A 25,466-nucleotide genomic window follows, 5' to 3' on the forward strand; every position below is an offset into this window, starting at 1 on the left:
TAAAAGTGTATTCATTCATTCATTCATGTGTTTATCTTTTCTTAAGCCGATTGGACCACGCTTCAGTCTTCTTTGCTTGCAGATGATCATCCGCTTCGTTGGACGTACACGGTGGGGGATGAAGATGGTGGCAATTATTGAGCCCGTCATCATTATATCAACGAATTGACGTCCACTGCTGGACGTCATTAGGTTTTGTAGGTAGTTTCCAATACTACTGTCTTTTAACGCTTGGGTCCAGCGGCTAACTGCGACTGGCCTGATCTCATCCGTCCACCTCGTCAAGGAGCTCACTGAGCACGTAACTATTAATGAATACCGTACGATTTCCACACGGTTTCCAAGCCTTATCCAATCCCCTCTAGCGCGGTAGCACCGGCACCGGGGAGGGGTTGGTTGACGACCGAAAAGTATGCAAGGTTTCCCCGGGCGTCTAGCATGGTGCATGCTGCGGTAAGTTTAGTTTGGGCAAACACCTCTTGCTTGGGTAGATCGAGGTCGATTTCCGACACCTACCTCCAATTTTGCTGAGTTATGTAGGTACGTTATAAGCAACAAAAATTACTCGCTTTAACGTTGTAGAAAAAAGTCGTGAGGAAACATGTCTGAGTAAAAAATGCGTGTTAAGTCTACGAAACAACTCTTGGCCAGCTCCACTACGGCCGAATCACTACTTATTCTGAAAGGAGCACGTGCCGGTTGTGCGTTGATGCTGATGATGATGACCGTCTCCATCAATTTGTAAGTTGTCCATAACAACCGGTAGGTATGCCTTATTGTATGATAGAAGCAGGCGTTACTTTCCGGAACTCCATGATATACAATGAACATTATTTGCTATACTCCGCGCAAAGCAGGATAATTTCAAGAAAAAAGGAAACATGACAAAGTCAAGCAATGTAACCAAAAAACGTAAGAAGCCGATATTCTCACTTGAATAGACCAAGTGAAATGGAGATTAACCAGTCACATGATTCGGGACAAACAAATGGAGTACAACCACACAAACATGGTGAGCGGAGTAGAGGAGATCTGCAAGTGAGATGGGCGGATGATCAGAAACTAACGGCTGGAATTCACTGGAGAAGGGTAGCGCGAGACAGAACTCAACGGAAAATGCTAGAGATGCTTTGCCAAGAGGCACACTGAGTTACAAGACATTCTTTAAAAATGTAACAACTCTCAAGATTGTTATATAATACGCTTGTAATTCAGAAGGGCTTATAATTGTTATAATTAAGATTTTCCGAGTGGCGCAGTGGGCAGCGACCCTGCTTTCGGAGTCCAAGGTCGTGGGTTCGATTCCCACAACTGGAGAGTGTTTGTGTGATGAACATGAATGTTTTCCAGTGTCTGGGTGTTTATCTGTATATTGTAAGTATTTATGTGTATTATATTCATAAAAAAATATTCATCAGCTATCTTAGTACCCATAACACAAGCTACGCTTAGGTCTAGCTGACGATGTGTGTATTGTCCTAGTATATTTATTTATTTAATTAAAAAATAATTTTCAATGAGCAATTGTTCATTATAATCGCGTAATCAGAGCGAAACTTGCGTAGAGAGTGAGAGAGTCGTAACATGTAGAGTAATAAAGATCATAAGCTAATTAAGTTTTATATTAATTTCTTATTATGTACCTATGGAAATTACCAGTTTAATAATTTAAACTAAACGTCAATCAATCATATTCAAAAAGGTAAGGAGGTAAAAATAATGGCAATTCGGAATACCCCGGGCAAAGAGCACGAATAGATAAAACCCAAAGAAAACCAAGAGGAAAAAATTTATATGACATAACAAATATAATATCGTCAATATGATTGTGGTAACCATCATTAGGAAGAAAAAATCAGCTTTAAATTTATATACAAGATATTGGTTAAAATATAAACAGCGAAATACTATTAAAAATAACGAGCGATGAGCAAAGAAAACAAAGATGTTTCAGACATAATGTTTTGTGTACATGATTAGGGTAACTGTAATTTGAAGGAAAATGATCAGTATTCCACCAAGTGCGGACCGGGGGACAAAAATAATGGGTATATTCCTTTCTTTATGTTATTAACATGAAAGTTTCTTTGAATAGTTTGTTTGTTCTTTGCTCCCTTACAAATCAACCAAACACAGTAATTTTTTAAACAAAGAAAAAAAAACAGTTTTCAAAGGATTGACGGCAGAGTGGCGCAGTGGGCAGCGACCCTGCTTTCTGAGTCCAAGGTCGTGGGTTCGATTCCCACAACTGGAAAATCTTTGTGTGATGAACATAAATGTGTTTCAGTTTCTGGGTGTTTATCTGTATATTATATGTATTATATTCATTAAAAAAATGTATATTCATCAGTTATCTTAGTACCCATAACACAAGCTACGCTTACTTTGGGGTTAGATGCCGATGTGTGTATTGTCGCAGTATATTAATACATTTATTTATTTGTAAAACACCATAGTAAAAGCGGCTTACAGCTAATTCATTATAAATAATCCCATCCATTTTTGGAATCCTGTTAATGGAATCTATTCTTTGCCCTTTGAAAGAAATATCGCGAAATTTTAATTTAAACGCTCAGTTTTTATTTTATAACGCGAGGACTGTCCCGATTTAATATGGAAGCATGGTGTCCCTCAAAATGATGAATGTTTGGGGAAGCCATATGTGACTTTATAACGACATAATTATAATGCTAGTTTAATAATTGAAACTGCCAAGAATCGTGCAAATCTTAAAGAACAGTATGGCAGTTAGAAGTACTATATATATATCTTTTTTGCTGATAAAGTTAGCTTATCTTGACGGACAAAATTAAATTCATTTTTTAATGTTAGATTTTCAGAGGATCTATGGATGTTTGTTACTCTTTCACGCAAAAACTACTGAACCAATTTGACTGAATTTTAGAGTGGAGATAGATTATATCCTGGAGTAACACATAGGCTGCTTTTTATCCCGGGGAAAATGTCCGGTGCCCGCAGGATTCATCTAGCCCAAAAAACCGCGGACGAAGTTTTGGGGCATCAGCTGGTAGTTTAATGTAACTGATACCCCTGAAAATTTAGCTTGCTACTATCTTAGAATAACTCAGAATCGTAAGAGATTTTTTAACAAAAAAAACCGCCTACTTTAGTAAATTGTATACCAACATAAAAGTCAATACATTCTACGGCTTTTTTAAATATATAGACAAGTGCTTAACTGCAATCGCACCTGATGGTAAGTGATATTGCAGCCTAAGATGGGACGCGCTTGCCTAGAAGATGCCTATACACTCTTGATTCGAATGTACCCAGAAAAAATACATGAACATAAAATAAATTGTATTCTTGTATGAATAAAATATTGCATGGTTATAATTTAATAGTGACACCGCACAGCATTATCAGGTAATAATAACTCAACGTACTTCCCACCGATAAGATATTCATATATATATAAATCATATTTTAGATAAAAACCTTTTATAATAAAGGCAGTCGCTATCCGAGCTTTGAGTTTTTTTCCTTTAGAAGAATTCATGAACGCGGTTTTCCTGGTAACTAAAAAAAACATGCATTTTTTTTTATTCCACTACAAGTTAGGTAGTGGAAGTAGATAAGGTTATATTTACATGTGCTGATAAACTTCAATTTTCTACTCTCAATTATTCTATTTAACAAGTGAAAATATTTATAAAATGTGAAAGTGATATTAATGATTTTTAAATAGAATTTTAAATGACATAGTGAATATTAAATGAAATGGTGGAGTCCCAGGAACATTTTACTGTTTCATCAATAAATAACAATTTAAAACACACTTCTTTTTTTGGTTGTATTTGACTAAGGTTGACATTACATTATATACATACATTTTCATCCCGGTAAATCAACGGTACCGTTTAAAAATAGTTAAGCGCGGACAAAGTCGCTGGCAACTGCTAGTAATGAATTTATTTTTCGTACGTCTCGCAATAGAGGAGAATAAACTGATATTTCCCATAGATCTTAATATATTTTTTATTAGTTTTAAGATGGATCGATAATACATATCTGAAGTAACAATTGTATACGTGTAAGAAAAACCCACGAAAATCAGGTTAATAGGTTTCGTTTCGATGATATATTATTGTTATCTATGTGGGACAAGTTTTTATACGTAATTTTTACAACCATCTCGTGGTCAGTAGAAAGATCTACTTAATGTGAACTGGTATATAGGACCAGCGCAACTGCAATTAAATACATATTGCGTTATAAAATAGTCTGGTAAAATAGCTCAGAGGTTAGCACTTCGGCTTCACTTTTGCGGGGCCGAGTTCGAATTCCAGCACGCAGCAATTATTATCACTTGCTTCAACGGTAACGAAAACATCGTGAGGAAACCTGCATGCCTAAGAGTTCTGCATAACGTTCTCAAAGGCGTGTGAAGTACCTTCACCAATCCGCACTAGGCCAGCGTGGTGGAATACGGCCTAAACTCTTCTCACTGTGGGAAGAGACCCGTCCTTTGTAGTTGGCCGGTAATGGGTAGATATGATGAAATGAGTCCGCAAAACTATTATTATGATATGAGTTATTTCCAGAGATTGTATCACTAACGCATTGTGACTTCTTCATGCCGACATTGTCGTATGCAATTCTATTTGGTAGCATAGTTTTGGATTACGCTAAAGAAGGTAAGGTCATATCGTCAGTTATTAAAGTTTCAGCTCAAAGATTCAGCTATGCGACTATCCACATGAGTATAGAAAGTTAGACCTATACCTTGCATTAATACTAATTTTAACACACGTTCGTATAATTATGAGTGGTTTTCTGCTACATCTGGTACCGAACAACACATTGATTAAGAAAACTAGATTTCAATGAAACCTACCTTTTCGTTGTCAGTTGGCAGTGTCCCATACCCGTACCAGCTTCTCGCAGGCCTGAGTCTTGGTTCTTCCTTAGGAGACAAAAGGCCGCTACCCCATCGAACCACACCTTCAGCAACGGCAGCTACGCCTGGTGTTAAGGGACTACCATTAGGAGATTTTGGCGATACGCCTTTCTCAGCAACGGGGGGTAATGTTGGCCTTGCGCATCCCGTTCTCCTCTCATATATCCGCTTGCAAGCATCGTCTATGTCAGTCTCCAATAAACCCTTCTTGTCTCCGCCGCGTTTCACTTCTAAACTTCTCTTAGTTTCTTCCTGCTTCTGCACCCATTTCGGATCAGATTCTCTTCTTTTCGCACTATCATTTGAATCTTGGCGGCACAGCAACGCTTTTTTTAAGCTTTCACTGGAGTCCTGCTTCGCAATCACCTTCTTATCCGCGTCCTTGAGCGCACCGCACTTTTTATCATCTTTAGCTAGGAGCGCCCTTTTGAGACTCTCGGATGAATCTTGCTTATTAATTAGCTTACGTGGGCATTCCGTGTTGAGGGAGTCTGTGGTTTTTGAGATCAAGAGTTTCGGGTAATCGTACGGGGCGTGGTCGTTGGACGGAGGGTTTAATTCTAGAGATCGTCTGTTTTTCTTTTTGTCTGCTGGGGCGATTTGCGCCTTCGCCGGGAGCAGTCGCCGCGGCAGGAGGCTCCGGTGATCAGCGAGGGGCGACTCTGGTCGCAGCATGGTTGGCGGCGAAGTGAGTCTGCCGCTGGTAGGAATTCCCCTGTAACAAATTAAACAAAATGTCAGACAAAGATTGCCAAATTACCTTGCAAAGAGCACTGAGCTAATGTTAGCCCCCCTAGTCAGCTCTATACAACGTGTAAATGATAACAGAAATAATACTTCACAGGCTTCATAGGTACATTTTGTACTGCCTCGGAGACTTATCTGTGAAATCGACAACCTTATAGTTTTTGAGAAAACCATTGTTTTTACTGAAAGAAATCAGATACAGCCCTAACATCACATCGCATACATATTCGCATGTCGGTCTTATAATAGGGTTGTCAAAAGAAAACACAAAGAATGTTTTGAATCCGTTTGTATGGAAAAATTAATATGCTTCTTTGGATTTAAGATTATTACATGGTGATTCCTCATGAAATATACTTCGGCATCCCTTAACATTATTTCGTAATTCTGTTACACGTTGTAGACGTCTAACGGGAGTGTTCGGAAGTTGTCAAGTTACTCTGATCGCATCTCACACCACACAAACAAATTTAATTTTTAAGTACATAATCATTCTTAATTATAAAACTATATATTTGGATAAGGATTAATATCATGATAGGAAATTCACCATCTTTCGATTGTACCCGTGTTATTATAACTTAACTGTAGTAAGACATAAATAGACTCGCGGACTTTTTTGTAGATAGTAATGAATACTTTAAACATATTGTATATTATTTTTACGTATCATCAATTGTTCTCGCGGCGCGGCGTACGCCTTCAAATCTCCAAGTCGGTATGACATCTTTAACAACCATCGTTATATTTCAGCTAATTTACATAAAACCATAGTTAAATATATACTAACCCATTTGCATGGGTAATTGTATGCATTAGTGAAAACCGTATGTAAATCCGTTCGGTAGTTTTTCAGTTTTTCACGCCCAGACTGACAGACAGACGCGGCGAGGACATTTTTTTTTATAAAATATCAAGATCCTTTCTACTATGTTACCTCAAAACTACGATTTGGGGTTGTTTAACAAATTTCTAACGACGAATTATTGACAATGTCGTCCTGCAGATGTTTATCATCATCATCATCATCTTCTTCATTATAATAATCAAACCATTACCACTAGAGGAGACGGGTGGGTCTCTTCTCAGAATGAAGGTTTAGGTCGTAATCCACCACGCTGGCCAAGTGCGTCTTGGGTGGTAGAGTACTTACTACACACAGACATACTTGACGTTTCAAAAGTGCTTATTTGAGGCCTCCCTTTTTTTTATAATTAGGAAGGGAAAATCCTCATAGACATACCTATGGATAGTGCCGGACTCCTAACGACTAAAAACCCCTCCTACCTTCTAATCGTTGGTGTAACTGCCATTTGGCCCTACCACTAAGGTCGTTGTCCTTTTACCTTCCCTCTCTTTCGTCCCTTTCCTTTACTTTTATGATCTCTTCCATGTATTTTTTTATAGATTCCCATTTCTCTGATGCCTCTAGCATTATGGTGGTTAGGATTTTAGGCCTACTTGAAATAAATGAATTTTGAATTTTTGGTAGTCTTCAGACGCCTGTGAGAACGTTATGGAGAACTATCATACTTGCAGGATTCTACGAGGTGTAGTCCTTCAGCGATAAACCAAAGTGATATTTTAAATGCTTAAGTAAATTACAAAACACACGCACGTGCATGCCGGAGATCCGGAAAGGGAGACCGAAGCCCTAACCGCTAGGCTATCACGTCTTCTGATGTTCATGGGCGGCGATAATCACTTAACATCATGTGACCCGTTTGCTCGTTTCCCCGCTATTCGGAACCGGATTCGGTTCGGAACCCTTATCTATATTATCTATAAAAACTGCAAGAATATCATGTATTTTGCATTGGAACCTCCTCAAATATTTATGTTATTGGACATCAGAAATACCTCATCTGTGAAAACTTGAACTGTTTAACTATCACGGTGAAGGACAGACAGACGGACAGACGGACCGCGGAGCCTTAGTAATAGGGTTCCGTTTTACCCTTTGGGTACGGAATTTGTTTGTATTCTTTGGGTACGGAACCCTAAAAAGAACGACGCCATTGTAGGGCTTTATTTGCGTTTGATAATTTACGTCAAAGTGGATTGACAGCTCTCAGAATAAAAATAGCAAAGGTCAATTGCGTGAGCTCGAGTCTACTTTAAAATGATTGGCTTCACGCGGCTGTGGAAATATTGTTTTTGTGATCTGAACTACTGACTTTATTAATAAGAACGATTTGTTTACTGCGCGCTAACAAGGTTTCGAACTATGCCTACATTGATCGTGGAAAATTCGAGAGCCTCTTCTTTAAAGCTCTACTGTGCTTTATATACATACCCGTTTAACTATTTTAACTCCCAACGCAAAAACGGCGGGTGTTATACGTATGTACGTAAGTGTGTGTGTGTGTGTGTGTGTGTGTGTGTGTGTGTGTGTGTGTGTGTGTGTGTGTGTGTGTGTGTGTGCGTCTGTGTCGTCCAAGCTAGGAGGGTACCTATCGCGCTCTGTAGGACTAGCATGCGCACCGTGCAAAAATTATGTCTATATCTATAGAAATAAGACGAGAATCCGGTAGTGATAATTACCTAGCAGCGTGCACGGTGCATGCTAGCCCTACTACAGAGCTAGCATAGGCAGGAGACAAAAATTATATCTCCTGACAAGAGATATATAATTAACTTTTCCACCTTGTAGTGAAAAACATTTGTATCCTTTCCCCGGGGAGATAATTATAAATAAATAAATATAAATAAGTATACTACGACATTACACACATCGCCATCTAGCCCCAAAGTAAGCGTAGCTTGTGTTATGGGTACTAAGATAGCTGATGAATATTTTTTTATGAATATAATACACATAAATACTTAAAATATACAGATAAACACCCAGACACTGAAAAACATTCATATTCATCACAAAAACATTTTCCAGTTGTGGGAATCGAACCCACGCCCGGCACTCAGAAAGCAGGGTCGCTGCCAACTGCGCCACTCGGCCGTCAAATTGTCTCCTGCCCATGATAGCCGTGTTTATTTATTTTTGCTATCACCATCTCTCAGTCAATTATTATTAAACATTAACAATGCATTTCGCATAATTCAACGTGCTCGTCACAGGTAGGAGGTATGCGGTTCGGCCTCGATTAAACTCACCGACGCACCAAAGAATATATTTCCGCGGCACCTGTAAACAAACCCACTGAAATACTCCGCGAATGACGTCATACAGATTGACATTTAGAAATGAACCGGCTTGTTTACTTTTCACACTATCGATATTGGACTTTAGATTTCGCTACACGTACGAGAACGTTGAAGCGGTGATAGCCTAGTGGTTAGAGCTTCGGCCTTTACAGTAGACCCGAGTTTGATCCCCGGCACGCGAGTAATTTTTCGAAGCTATGTGCGTTTTTAGTTTAGGCAAATAAAATATCACTTTGCTTAAGCGGTGAAGGAAAACATCATGAAAGAAACCCGCGTGCCTGAGTTTTCATCATAATGTTCTCAAAGGTAGTGTGAATGTGTGAAGTTTTCAAATCCGCACTTGGCCAGCTTTTTAGACTACCTTAAACTAAATTAGACCCCTCTCATTCGGAGGGTAACCGCACGTCTGTGTCGGTAGGGTGGAAACCAGCCACGAGCGTTGTCTCTCAAGGGGGTAGCTAGCCACTACCGTAGCCTCCCACCAGACCAGACCAAAATAATATCTAAAATTATAAATTCACAAATTTCCCCTGCCGGAATCGAAACCGGGACATCAACTTAAACTTTGGAGTTACATACGGATCTATTGCTCGGCGAGTGTCAAGAGCTCCCTTAATCACCGACCTCTGTTATTTACCTCCCTAGCGCAGTGGTAAGCGTTGTGGATCTATAAGTATAAGGTTCCGTGTTTGATCTCCTGGGTATTTATTTGGTAATTTTTAAATTATCTGTGATCTGGTCTGTCTTGAGGCTTCAGCCGGAGCTACAACCCTACCGACAAAGAAATGTCGTGAAACGAACAAATTCGCGTAGACGATGCAGTCAGATTGTAACGTACCTACTTACATAAAATCGACTTACAAGAAATGTCATAAATTAGTATTGGATAGAAGCAGAAATTACTCCGCGGAATTCCATGATATATTATGAAAATTAAGCTTAATTTGCTAATCTCCGCGAAAAGCAGCCGAATCTGTATGGTGTAATTTATAATTTCTTCAATCCTTATACCTAACACCAAAACGATCTTCGGCAATGTATCCTCTACGCACGTTTCGCTCCGAAACCGGAGCATCCTCAGGACATGAATGAATAATTGTTAAGTCATTGTAAAGTTAACATTTCCTAAGGATGCTCCGAATGTATCATAAATAAGGGTCATCAAAGATGGTAAAGGTAAAGAAGTCAATTTTGGGACTGAGTGTACGCTTTTATAATATGATTCCTAAGGTAATTTTGGACCTACCAATGCATAAGTTAAAGAATACGATAAAACACATACATTACAGCGAGGTCACTATAAGTACAATTGATGAATTTCGTAATGACGAGATTGCTTGGAAGCATCCGGCTCCGCTTTCAACTCTCACAAGATAGAAAAATGAATAGTAAAATGTAAATAGTTGATGTTGGAAGAAGAACCCCTGAGAGAGAATTTTTTGGATTTAAACCTGTTGGAGGTATGGTAATTGGTAGGTATATCAAAACCATACTCCTATTCAGTTTGGACAGGTGCAAGCACCTAGTTAAAGTGCTACACCAAATGATAATACGAGAGAGAGAAGCTCACCATTTTGCCATACACTAAAAAAGCTCATTTCGCATAGCTATTGTCAACAAACATGTTTACACAACAAATGGCTGGCGAGTTCAAGTGGCGCCGAAACACGACAGTCAGCCATATTGGATTCGCGATGACGTCACGCGTCAACAAACTTTCATGCGCATTACGACACAATTTCATTCCCCATAACTACTTAATCCGAGCGCCCACGAGACGGATCTGCTGAATACGCTTTTAGACTTGATTAGTTTAGCAGTAGAAATTATTTTTGTCACTGTTCTCCACGTGTAGGGCCATTCGCTGTTTCGATGCCTCGCTGCTCTCTCATAGGGGAGAATTTCTGGAACTTGAACCCGGCACGGTTTATCAGTTTGATTTCGGGAATACTTTGAAAACTAGATAAAGCTTTACTGTCTTATAAAATGAAAAGAAAAAGGTATTATTATATTATAAGGTATTATAGTGTAGTATTGCGGAGCAGTACTAACAGCATTCTGAAAATGATTGCGAGTAGATTAGACTGCAGGTACGTGGGACAATGCTGTGTCATTCCAAATGGAATGAAGCAGCTTTGACTCGCATTGCATTCAGGTAATCCATAGTTATTACAGTAATTAGTTTAAATAAATATAATAATGTTTGTTTAGTTTTTCTTAAAACATAAAAAGTAACTTATAATACTAACAAAATGAGCCTATAAGACGCTTGAAATAAAAAAGTAATGAAGTTAAATATGTTTGTTTGTTTAGTTTTTCTTAAAAACAGAAAATATTATACTAACAAAATGAGCCTAGGCATAAGACGTATGAAATAAAATAAATAATTTTATTTAAAAAAATGCGTGCTACCGATTTTTGGCTTCTATAGTTATTCAAAGCGGAAGCTGCGATAGCTTAATGGGTAAGGCTTCGGCTTCCCTTAGTTTTATCTCCAACTTTAACTTTGCGGAGTTATGTGCGTTTTAAGCAATCAAATATCACTTGCTTGAACGGTTAAGGAAATATATTAAAAAAGATATTAACTTGTTATAAGTGAACATAACCCCCTACAAACTGCAATATCGGTCAGTAGTCAATCATCAGGTTCCACAGCGTTAGGTAGGTATATAATTAACTAGTCACTTATTTAAACTATCAATACATATAAAACACTGCTGAAGTAGACACAGACTTAAATAAAAAAAAAAAAGCGTCAACTAGTTCTTAAAGAAATATAAATTTATTTATTTTAATATATTTTTTTTATTTTATATAAATAAATAAATATAATACGACGATACACACATCGCCATCTAGTTCCAAAGTAGGCATAGCTTGTGTTATGGGCACTAAGATAACTGATGAATATTTTTTATAAATAATATACAAAGACAACAATTATTCATTCATGTCCTGAGGATGCTCCGGTTTCGGACCGAAACGAGCGTAGAGGGTCGTTTCGCTCCAAATCGGAGCCGAAACCGAAGATCTTTTTGGTGTTGAGTATAAGGATTGAAAAAATTATAAATTTCACCATACAGATTCGCCTGCTTTTCGCGGAGATTAGCAAATTAAGCTTAATTTTCATAATATATCATGGACTTCCGCGGAGTAACGCCTGCTTCTATCCAATACTAATTTATGACATTTCTTGTAAGTCGATTGTAGATAAGTGATGGTGGTGTACGCGAATTGGTTCGTTTGGCGACATGTCTTTGTCGGTAGGGTAAATAAAGTAAATAAGTAAATAAATATACTAAGACAATACACACATCGCCATCTAGCCCCAAAGTAAGCGTAGCTTGTGTTGCTTGGTGATGCTAACTAAGATGACTGATGAGTATTTTTATGAATGTACACATAAATACTTAAAATATATAAATAAACACCCAGACACTGAAAAACATTCATGTTCATCACACAAATATTGTCCAGTCGTGGGCAGCGAACCCACGGCCTTGGACTCAGAAAGCAGGGTCGCTGCCCACTGCGCCAATCGGCTGTCAGATAAATGTGTTGACGAAGCTTAAGCAGCTTTGTCGAGAAATGAATTTAGTTCATAATATATATAATTAACATAATAGTTGAAAAACGCCATAACATACCTACCTAGTACCTACCTAAAAGCCAGTTGCCGGTTATCGGGTTTGATATTATTAGTATTTAAATTGACAATAAATATTAAATGCCGCCGAAATAGACACCGGTTTTGACCTTGCCAGTTTAATTTAAGCAGTTTTGCGTAAGTAATACTGTAACAAAAAAAGCGCTAGTTACTATTTTAGAACAGATATATGCGAATAATTTCATTATTGTGTACACGATGTGTTTGATTTTTAATCGAAGAAAGATTAATTTATTGATTATAATAGCGTTTGGTGGGAAGAAACTTTTTTTTATAGTTATTATTCTTCTTCTTTCTTTAGGTTTCTCTACAACTACCGAAGGTTGGCCGTCAGTTTTTGATACTTCGCAGTTTCTGGCGAGGCTTAACAGCTGGCCGGCTGTCGCGACCCAGTCCATTATCTAATTTTGCGCAACCAAGACTTCCTCTGACGACCGATGCGTTTCCATCATCGGTTGCAGTAGCCTGTATCTGTCATACCGAAGCACAAGCCATAGATAAGCAATTATTTTCTTTTTGACGGTCTTCCATAGTTCGCGCTGACAACTAACTCGTCGCAAGACTTCCTCATTGGTAACCTTTTGAGTGACAGCTGATTTTTAGCATGCGTCGATTGGCGCACCTCTCGAATTCTTTCATTGTTGCAATAAATTTGTTAAGTTGCTTCTACGATAGTAAAGAATATTATAATTATCGTTTAACTGTTTTGGTTAACTTTTGTAGTATATTTCAGCTTCTTTGCATATCGCAATATGTTATTGTTTTAGACTAATAATCAAACTTCTTATATAGAACTTTATAATTTCAGTTTTAATTGACAACTTAAGAATCTGTCCGAAGCTCTTTAATTTCTGAGAAACTTTCGAAGTTACGTCGAAGAACTACCTTTCTGACACTAATCTCCTAAACAATATCTATACTCAGTGGCGTGCATAGAAGGTATGCACACGGTATGCAGATGATATAAAATGAAGAAAACTTAAATTACAAGTACAATTTAAAAAAAACTTAAAGGTAGACTTTTTATAACTCTTACATAGAGCCTATCCTTAAGTTTTTTATAAATAGTACAGGAGATTTTCTTCGTGTTGTATCATCTGCATACCCTGTGCAAATCTATGCACGCCACTGTCCATACTAATAATAAAACTGTAACTGGAAGATTTCTGTACAATGTGTTTGTATGTCTGTCTGTCCGGGCATCACGTGAAAACTACTACGGATACTAACGGATTTTAATAAAATTTGGTATAGTGGTAGCTGATATCCCGTGTCAACATATAGGATACTTTTTATCCCGATAAACAATAAGATTCCTCCGGGAAAAGGTATGAAAACTTTTATCAATTTTACTTCATATCACCGTTAAATTTGCACCGATTTTAATAATTCTTTTATTCTTGGTAATGACAGTGTGTACTACCAAGCATGTATTGTCTCATTTTAATGAAGATCTGATGAATATTCTTTTTATATTGTGTTCCTGAGCAGACTGCCCAAAAATCTGCTAAGCAGCGCAGCTTGAGAGCGAAGTGAAGTAACATCGAAGTGATACTATAGTGTCCACGCCTACCATTGGCCTGCGATGGTACCGCGATTGGAAGTGTATTCTGGAACTTTGCACTGCTTAGAAGATTAAAATCTTACAAGAGCCATCAGGTGTTCGTATTCCAAATTAATGAACCCTAGCACGTAACACTAGCATGTGAGATACATAACGCACATTATACCGGTCAGTTGTCATCAGGTTTTTTAATATTGTTAAGTGGATACGTAGTTAACTAATTACTTATTCACATAGACAATAAACATTTAACTTTGCCGAAATGGACACCGTTGTTGACCTTGCCAGGATAATAAACTCGTTTGTATAGGTACTAGAATACAAAAGCAAGCCGACTAGTATTTTTGGAACATGTATAACGAGGATACAAATACTCATGTATCTAAATAAAACGGCTAAAATAGACAGGAGACTTTCACTAGGCCGCCAACTCGAAATGGAGCAGCGTGTTGTATCTATGCTCTTAAAACTTCTTGTGATTATATTATACAGGTTATGATGATGGAGATTATACGGCCAGAGTGTTCAATCTCCAGAGAGATTTTCCAAGTACGCGAGGGAAAAGAGAGTGCACCTGCACTCTCTATTCCCTCATCCTCACAGTCCTATGAGACGGCAGCTCCATCACGACTGGATAGAGATTAGGCGCAAGACTGACAACTCAACGTGCATTCTACCAGTTAGGTGCAACAATGTCCGCGATTTATAAAAATGTATTTTTCCGAACAACCCTTATACAAGCTATTTGCTCTGGAAAAGCCAGAACAAATAGCTTGCGTAACGCTACCCTGTAGCATTCCAAGGATACAAAGTCTAATGACAAGATTAGCTTAAAACTAAGATTATACGAAGGCAGCTTTTTTAATAGTAGAAAGTTAATAAAGATACAATTACAAATTACAAATGAATTGCTTAATTCAATTAACATACCATTATGAAGATAATATGACTGGAAATCTCGCCCCTTCGTCTCCCTGAAAAGAACAAATTAAACTGATTAATAAACATACATAAAAGACAATAAAGACGTGTGTCTTAGACCTGACTTACATGTATATTTTCTCACATGATAACTTATTTTTTAATTCCCTTTAAATCAGGTGCTGGATACGCGTGATTTAGAACCTATTTAAATTATTGAATGAACCTTCTTTAAAACCTATTTAATTTGCGGGAAAAAGTTTCAATTGAGGAACCTGAGTGATTTTATTTTATTACAATACTAGGTGTCGCCCGCGACTTCGTCTGCGTTTGTTTTTCGAAAGACATGTGGCATTAAATTTAGGTGTAATTCTACTGAAATTTTTAAGTTATGTATTCTTATATAAAAAAAGACTGGTGTAGTTTTTAAAAAACAATTTTTCAATTCACATAATAAACAATATCTAACGAAGAATAGTTATCGTTAAAGGAAGAATCGAAATCGCATTATTAGTTGATTCATATGCTAAAGTTAACGAAGAACATTTCTGACAACTTTTATTAAGTCCTAGCACTGAGGGCCTCATAAAATATGTGGCAGCACTTTATGTACTCGTATTTAGGATAGCTAAGCCTTAAATTACGGATTTGCTTCCGTCCGCTGAGGAGTTATGTCCTCTAGCTCCAAACACATTCATCAGATCTACACGAAATATGGCCCAAATTAAACAGATATTATAACATCTAAAGTCAAAAAGTAATTATTTAAATCGGTTATCATTTGACGGCGTTATGGTGTAAAATCATCAAACACTTTCGTCCCCTCTCCCAAAAGAAATTAGGTTAATTTCGGGATAAAAAGCATCCTATATTACTTCTTATACCTTCAGAAATATGTGTACAAAGTTACGTGATGATCGCTTTAGTAGTTTTTGCGTGAAAGCGTAACCAACAAACTTACATTCACATTTATAATATTAGTAGGGAAGTAGGGATAGGGATAAGGATTACAATAATACAATTTTGTATTTTATTATTCCACTACAAATTTGCCTTTAACTGGAATCTTATCTGGTGGTAAGTTATGCTGTCAAAGACGGTATCGGGTTAACATGTAGGGGATATGCAGTTATATTAAACCCTGACCCATAATCGGTTTCTACGCGACATCGTACCGGCACGCTAAATCGCTAAATCTTTGTCGGTAGGATGACAACTAGCCATGGTCAAAGCCTTACACAAGATCAGACCAGAAGAAAAACTGAAATTATAAATTCCTGCATTGCCACCGCTGGGATTTGAGTCACGAAGCTCACGTAGGCATGGGCGGGGCACATAGCTCGGAAAGCCGATGAACTTTGGGATTCCAACTCCCAAGATGCTGGAGTGGCGAACCAAAACTGGAAATCACAGTGTTGCTGGGCACCCCAAGAGATGGACAGACGACATTAAATGAGTAGTAGAGAGGCGCTGGATATACAAGCTGGACAAACCGTAGCGAATGGAAATTCTTATGAAAACCTATCCAGCAGTGGATGTCCGATGGTTGAGATGATGATGTTGATGTTGAAGATAAAATACGTAGGTTATTAAGATAATACTCTAGGAGTTGACGTCCATGGGTTGATAAGATGATGATACTGATTCCTTGTTTAACTCTACATTATTATAATATTACTGCCCTTGGAAAGGTCACATCGCAATGCACACGTAAATAATCCGTTCAGTGGCATTGGCCATTTGATAACGTAATCATCACAATAATTGTTAACTTCCATTGCTTAAGATAATAATACGATAAAAGATCAATCATATCACCCCAATTATACGGTAAGTTCGCGTTATTTCGTTCAACGAAATTGCTTTTAACTTTAACTTTTAATGTATTTTATTCTTGAGACATGCGGTAATAAACCAATAAAAAAAACATAAATTGAACATGTTATTATGACGACTTGCGATCCTACCTATCGAGAAACCTTAAAACTCCATCAAATGATCTGTATAAGAACGCACAGTACATAATCAACCCAAAAAAACCGCGAGGAAACTACGTGAAAATATTAAGGTTACGTAACGTTTTTGCACCGATCGCTATGCGTTTTTGTTGATTTTCCTACCTGTTTATCTTTTAATAATGTATTCCCAAAAGACCACTATTGTATAATAGACCTCTGCCTAGCTTAAAACTTACGGGAGCTTACGGGTACTCTTAACTTTTCGGTGATACGTGCGCGTGAATGATAACATCGTAAAGAAACATGCTATCCTGAGCGTTCTCCACTGTTTACAAAGGCGGTTAAAGTCTATACTAATTCGCACTTAGCCAGCGTAGTTGACTACGGCATAAACCCTTCTCATTCTGGGATTAAAATGCTTACCTAGTTGATAGTTCATTATATGAAAAACACTGCAATAGAGATAAATAAATAAATATAAATATACTAAGACAATACACACATCGTCATCTAGCCCCAAAGTAAGCGTAGCTTGTGTTATGGGTACTAAGATAGCTGATGAATATTTTTTGTATGAATGTAATACACATAAATAGAGACGCTGAAAAACATTAATAGAAAAAATTTCTAGTTGAGGGAATCGAACCCACAGCCTTAAACGCAGAAAGCAGGGTCGCTGCCCACTGCGCCAACTGTGCGCCAACATATATACATAGTTTAAAACCAGAATTAGTATAATTACCTACTTAGTAGGTACAATCATTAGAGAACCTTCGTGAGCAATAAATTTTACAAATTCCGCTCACAAAACCTGTCAAAACGTCTAATTTATTCCGAAATTAAGGAATTATTGATGAGTCAAAAACCGGCTCTAAAATTAAACATTAGTATGCCATCCCCAAGACGCATGGTCCCAAGCGTCTTTATCCGCGTATTAGTAAACCTTAAGAGATAAACATATGCTGTCGCGGATTTTTTTAAACTTGTAAAGGGGAACAATTTTGTGATACATGACTTTATCGAAACATTTACCGTTTATGCAGCCCACGCAGCGGAAGCTCTCAAAAGGAATAAAAAACACCGGATTTTTAAACATTCTCCAGTTATGCTATATATATAGCCTTCCTCGATGGATGGGCAGTCAAAAATAGTTTTCCAAATCGGACCAGTAGTTCCTGTGATCATTGCGTTCAAGTAAACACACAAACAAACTCTTCAGCTTTATATATTAATACCGTTGGTGTGAGAAGTGGTGGAAGGCGCCCGATCTGCTTTCCCAACTAGAAACAACAAACAAACATACATACTTGACGTTTCAAAATTGCTTATAAAGAAGGCCTACTTGAAATAAATTTTGAATTTGAAGAACCTGCTGTCCGAGTCAAAGGCTGTGGGTTCGATTCACAAAACTGGAAAAGTTTTGTGTGATGAACATGAATGTTTTTCAGTGTTATATGGATGTTATAAGTGTTTATGTATATATTCATAAAAATTACATATATATAATTATATATATACTACATTGCCGGTGTGTTGACGTGTAGCGAATGCAGCCGCACGTTTAGCACAAAATCAGGTTATGCGAGTCATCTAAGAGCCCACCAGCAGCGCTCTCAGCCGGAATCCGAAACAGTCGCTGTGACCGAATACGGTTAGGATTGATTGATTGATTCATAAAAATATTCATCAGTCATCTCAGTACCCCTAACCCAAGCTACGCTTACTTAGGTCCACAGTTACCTTAGGAATCATGTTGTAAAAGCGTATACTTAACCCCACAAAGGAATTCTGCACCTTGCGCAGACGATATGCAGATATCACCAATCTATGCCCGTTTCTTGCAAGTCGATTGTCAATATCATGTTACAGTAATTTTATTAAGTAGGTAAATAATTCAACTTTTGATAACTATAAATTCATATTGGCCAGATATTTTATTAAGTTGATAAGGTTTTTTTACATACAAGCTCATATTTAACTATTAATAGTTTTCAAGAAACAATTAAAATGATATTAGATTAACAACCCATTGATTGTTCATGAAAGGCATTTCGATATAAAGACGACTGCATTATCGTTACACTCCAGTCCTACATGGACTCGAATGATGCAAAGATACCTCTGGTGTCTTAGTCTGTATCTATCAGCTTTTGGTTTTCTCACAAAAACTATATTATTATAAAAGGTTATAAGCCTAAGACACGGATAGTCTAAATTCCTTGTCTATGGTTACGTTTGCACTCACACTACTTGTAAAGTTAACCTCGGCCGGGTCGTAAGTACCGCCGGTTGCAAGTATCAATTATACTTTTCCCCCCAGCGAGTCGTTGACCGATAGCACGCTGATCATAAATAACTAACCCACATTCCGGCGTGGTTCATCAACATTCACACCTACATAATAAAGCTGTGTGAATTATTCATGCGCCTCTGTTGTAACTCCCTTTTCTCAGACATGCTTGGAAATTCGAGCATAATTTTGACAAACTTCTTCGAGTTAAATCGACTGTCTGGTCAAATACATGCGAGCAGCGATAAAAATCCATTCATATCTTTCGAGGTTTAGCGTCCAAATAAATTACACATTAAACTTATCTTATCTTATCTGTCGTGTAATTTAAAAATATAAGATTCATCATCATCATTATCATCATCATCAACAGCAACAACAACCCATAACCGGCACAAGGCACGTGTCACCTCTCAGAATGAGAAGGTTATTATAGGCCGTAGTACCTCACACTGGCTAAGTGTGCGGTGGTAGATATTTTCTTACCTGTCTCCGGGAGAGATGCGTCAATGTATTTCCCAGCGCAAAAAAAAAAGTTATATTTCACTGTTGATTTTAAAACACGCACATAACTCCGAAAAGTTAGAACTCTACCTTTTAGCTATTTGCATTTTTGCCGGGTATAATATTCAGTCTCCCCGAAGGAAAGCCTTACCCAATGGGCTATCACCGCTCTGATATAACATAAGATTACAAACAAACGATCAATTTCTTTGTCTTTATAATACGACTAACTGATCCGATCATCCGGTCAGGAAGCCTATGCTTGACAAGGCAATGCTAGGGAAGAAAGCCGCTCCACACATTACGTCCGATCACTTTCACCGGCTCCTGGCAACTTTCTCCGCCCCGCGCCGCCTTCTCAACTCGTACGACTTGAGACTGTACTATGGTAGATACAATATTAAAAAGTATTTCCTACATAAACTATATTGTAAAAGCTTAAGCTTCGGTTCGGTTTCTAGCTACTTCGGTTTTTTTATTTTGTTTTTTCATAAAAAAACATACTACGACAAGACACACATCGTCGCCATCTAGCCCCAAACTTCCAAAGTAGGCGTAGCTTTTGTAATGGGTACTGAGATGTCTGATGAAAATGTTTATGAATAATATACATAAATACTTATAATATACAGATAGACACTGAAAAATATTAATGTTCATCACACAAACATTCTCCAGTTGTGGGAATCAAACCCAAGGGCATGGACTCAGAAAGCAGGGTCGGTGTGCACTGTATCATATTGCCTAAAAGGGAGCGCTAACTAAGAAATAATCTTCTTTTCCTGTCCATGAAATTTTTCTTTATGTGGTGTACAAATAAAGTGTATAAATAAAAGTTGGACCAGTACACTACTAGCTAAGGTTACACCTACTGATAGTTCCAAATATACGAATATAAAAATTATAAATCCTCCCGGCTTTTAATAAAGTGTACATTGTTCTACTAGTCAAGCCTGTTAATTTTATGGCGACGGCTATAATCGGCGGGTTTTACATCAAACATAGTCAAGAGCACTCCCGAATAACACACATTTCAAACAAAAAAAAACAACTAACAACACACCGTCGTTTCTGCTTCGGGGGTTGAAAACAACTGTTTATGATGCAAAGTACATAGAGTAAAAATAGCGGTGCACCTTTTTTCAATATATTTCAACGAACCACTGAGGTGTGTGCGATTTATATTACATCTATTCTAACTCTTGTACTTTCTATCCCCCAATATTTGAAACATTGAATCACGTAAACATTGCAATTCGTAAATTAACATCCTTCCCTTTTCACCTTTCTTAGTATTTCCCTATCACTAATGACTGCAAAAAATATGTGGCAGCACTACTGTAGCTGCAATACATTTTTTACTTATTAGTCGATAGAGCTGGTTAGGCAAGATTATTTGTACACCACATGTTAAGCAGACACTTAACATTGACCCAAGTCACTAAATGGATCGCTTCATCTTCTATTGCAAAGAATAGAAACCGTTAAGGGAAGATTCGAAATCGTACTTCGACATAATTATGAATCAAAGATTTCAAACTAAGATTTTCGTGGTTAATATATTTCAGCGGGGACATCCCACGATAATATTTCGACCCAATTCTAAGAACACGAAAGCGGGTAGTCAGATTCTGCCCGTGACATCCAACTTGACATTTCCACGTGACCATGATCCATGCAACTGAGTCGAAATATCGACAAATCAAAAAAATATCGTGGTATGTACCCGTTGAACTATATTTATGAAATTATGAATCGTTTGCCAAATCCATATCGCCTACACGCATCATTATCGTATATGTTGACGAGGGTGATACGCAGCACAGATACACAATAATAAATCATATCGCGATACGCAGCTGTGATACGATACGCGATGCAGCCAAAACGGGCTGCATCTCGTATTGTATCAGCGGTCGAGTCTGTTTTTTTCCGATCAGCGAAGTAGAGCTGATAAAGAACTGGACAAAAATTATGATTTGGAGTAAAGTGAAGGGTGTCCAGATGATGAGACTATGACGGTATTATTACAAATCCCGTGGAAACCGTTTGTTTTTACGGGGAAAAAAGAGTAGCCTGTTACTCACTGTCCTTTCAACTACCTCTATGCCAAGAATCAAGTCAATTGCTTAGTCAGGGCATAAGAACAGGACAAAAAAATCTTCGCATTTATAATATTAGTAAGGATGACCCACCTTTAATTGAGTCTAAAATTGATGTAGGGCCAACTACGAGTATATAATATGATGATCAATTCATTTTAATAGGCTGGGCTGAATACATAATCCTGGCACACAATACCTATTTTCTATTTCCAGGATATTTAATGAAGATTTTAGCACCTGAATACACTTTTCTGTAAAAAATCCGATCATTTAAAGCTTAGGTATTTTTCTTCTTAATTACTGCTTATCAGCAGAATCACACATACAGACGCCCACCCCATACTAGTAACACAATGAGTTACAAGTATGCTGGTGATATGGATGTGGAAAAAAGTTTGCAGTTTAGCTTAATTTCCTGACCCAACAATTTTAAAACATCAATTTTCGATGAGATGTAGAAAATAGAAAGATTCTTTTGTTCTATAAAACATTAAGGATCCTTAAAACTTACAAATTATATAATAATAGAGCAAGTCACAATTAATGGTAAATTGCATCATTTGTTATTTAGGGAGTTCTATAATATTTTATTTGATGCAAGTTTAAACATCTTCGTAAGTATGAATTGACAATATTGCAATAATATTTTATATATTAATTCACAATCAGGTTTAGTTGTAAAAGTCTTCATGAATTACGTGTTCAGATCAAAAACTGTATAACAATTATCATTTAAGAAATTTCCTTTCCCATGCAAAGCCTGCCAACCTGCATTTGAACAGATTTGAAAGAGAATGAATGGGAAAAAATTAGAAGTACAAATATGTTAAAACAACTAAATCAGCTCAGCTCAGGTGATCGATTTTTTGTGAAGCAGTTTAGTCACCTAACTTACTCTAATGGCCTCAACAATTCACAATATAATACCAGTTACGTACCTACTTAGTATTTAGCAAGTAACTGTTGACACTATAGTCCATAATATTTTTTACACAATATCATCTTCTACATCTATAATTATAGGTATCTATATGTTATATACTAATAATAAATGTGAAGAGTTTGTTTGTTTGAAGATGCTGACCTCTAAAATTACTTAAGGCTTAAAACAACAATTTTCATTATAAGTCTGAGATTACTGACAGCGTTTTTTGTTTTCAACCCTCTTTGAGAATGCATTATGCATTACACCCACTGATAAAAAATGTTGATACAACTTGCCACATTACACTGATACCCACTTTCAAATCAATCATATTTATAATTTCATGAATACAATAGATTTCCAGTTTATTAAAAGGGATTTGTACATATTTTGGTTTGCATGCTACTGGTCCATCTAAGAGCTCAACAGCAACACTCTCAGCCGGAATCTGAACAGTTGATGCGACCGAATATGGTTAGAATTGATTGACTTGTCCAACATTTTTCTTTTTAACCAAAAATCCTTATCAACATTGATATTGCTAAAGATTATGAAAAAGCAGAATTTAGCTTCTCCGATTGGTTTGTTAGGTTAGTATTACCTAATAAACCCAAGAAAAAGTTTAATAAACTGCTTAAGGGTAAGGAAAGCTCTATAGCTTTCCTTAATTATTATTTCAAACTATATGTATTATTACTTAAATAAATCTAATAACTGATTTTTATTTTCTATAGAATTGTTATTGTTTTGTCAATATTAAATCTTATCTAAAAATTCTGCCTAATATCATCAAAACCAATTCAGCAATGCAGCATGAGGAAACAAACACTACTAATAATATTAGTAAAGATGATAGATTAATAACATTCTAATAACATTTTAGTTCTGTTAAAATGAACAAATAACTTATCCTTTGTACCTAAATCATAATGATTAAAACCTTTTTGTGCAAGTTTAATGAAGGAAAATTTAGGACATGCATAGAGCTATTTAATTTCAAGAAAAATAAAAACAATTACCTACAACATATGCCTATCCAACACAATAACATCAACGTGAAAGTATTGCTGTTTGTTTATTTTTTAGTTACCTATACTAGGCACCACACTTGTATGTTTTTTTACCTATGCTTTACCAATTTTTCTGAAATTAGGCGCATTTATAGCTTGTGTCGTGGAGATGTATAGTTTTTTAAACCAGAAAAGCATCACCGTAATCGTTCCCAGAGTAAAAAAAAATAAACCTATACCTACATTGCTTCACAGCTTAACCGAAATTTTGCATTTAAATATCTTGCATCCCCGACAGACATAAAGTATCCCGGAAATATTAACAGAACACGCGGGTTTTTTTATCTAGTAAAATTACGTAGTCGCGGGCAACAGTAGTTCTAACAATCGGTATTGCAGAAGATAAACATTGGAACTAGTTAGGACACATTAAACCTTTTATATAACACGTTCTTAAAGCATTGATAAAGGAATTTATTAGGTATTATATCGCCTAGATACTTTGTACCTTCAGTTGATCGTTAGGCAAATATCCACTGTTCTACAAGTAATATAATACGTGACATGGAACCTACCTTTATGGAAACATCGCTGGGGTCGGAACCGATTTCCAGCATTTTTGGTTTTCCAACGTAATAACACAAACACCTAACCAACTTTCACTATATTCACCGTTATCCCACACAAACAATGCTCTAGCGCCACTAGCACTGCACAATTTGCACAATAAATTACACCCGATGTTTTTCACGAAACCGTACACAAATAAAACACCTCCGAGGTTCCAACAAAAACTACTTGCGAAACGATGTGACACTCTACCTCAAATTATTGAAAAGGTATCCAAATGCGACATTATTAACGTATTTTTCACACATTCATTGGTTCCTAGGCTACAATTTACCAAAAATGTTATTTTACATTACAATTACGGTTAGAAAATTATTTAAGTCTGGAAATCTATGCGAAAAACGCAAACCACCACGACACAAAATCTATCGACTACTGGAAAGTGGAAACTGGAATTTGGAAATGTTTTAGAACAAAGTTTGCCAATCCAAAAAATATGTGACTTTTCTTTGACACTGACACTTGTCAGCTATGCAATTTATAAGTGTTGACTCTAACCGCGGAGATAAAAATAGAGGTGTATTTTCAGTTCAGTCTAAGTGGACGCATGTTAGTTCCTTAGTCCCATAGCTTTTTCAAGCATTTTAATTATATAATAATGTAATATGTTTTATTAAATTGCTCTAAAAGGTAAGGTAGAAAGGGCTAGAAGACAAATATAAATATAATTTAAGTTTAGGTATTCTTGATCTCGCTCCCGTCCTGATGTTGTTGAACCCTAAGGCCCAACTCAAAGAAAGCTTTTCTGGTGGTGCTCTTACAAACTTTGTGGTATGATACGAATGAAGGTATAATTGGGTTGGAAGCATTACTGTAATAGGCAAGTAATAAGTTATTAAGATAAAGATAAGAAGGTCTTAAGATATTAAGACCTTCACTACCACCTGATTTTATTTTTCATTGCTATCGGCAGCGATTTTATTTTTCTACCTGTAAGGCAAAACGTGACATATTCTATTGGATAGAAAAAGGAGTTACTAGATATATTATGAAAATTAAGCTTAAATTTTAATTTTGAATTTTGAATTGCCGAAGATTTGTTGGGTGTGGAGTATAAGG

At 36.8% G+C, this 25,466-nt stretch overlaps 1 protein-coding gene across 1 annotated transcript in view; it reads right to left on the bottom strand.

The window, feature by feature from the left end:
* LOC120630342 (probable E3 ubiquitin-protein ligase RNF144A) overlaps positions 1-24,787 on the bottom strand; it is a 145,785-nt gene extending 120,998 nt beyond the window's left edge. The window contains exons 1-3 of the mRNA XM_039899540.1: positions 24,353-24,787; positions 14,995-15,038; positions 4,859-5,636 (exon numbers count right to left, since the gene is read on the bottom strand). Of these exons, the coding sequence (XP_039755474.1) occupies positions 4,859-5,596 (738 nt within the window). The 5' untranslated portion in view covers positions 5,597-5,636; positions 14,995-15,038; positions 24,353-24,787. The remainder of the gene's footprint in view (positions 1-4,858; positions 5,637-14,994; positions 15,039-24,352) is intronic.
* Between the last annotated feature and the right edge of the window lie 679 nt (positions 24,788-25,466).

The sequence above is a fragment of the Pararge aegeria genome, chromosome 16 (genome assembly GCF_905163445.1).
Source record: "Pararge aegeria chromosome 16, ilParAegt1.1, whole genome shotgun sequence".
Taxonomy (NCBI): domain Eukaryota; kingdom Metazoa; phylum Arthropoda; class Insecta; order Lepidoptera; family Nymphalidae; genus Pararge; species Pararge aegeria.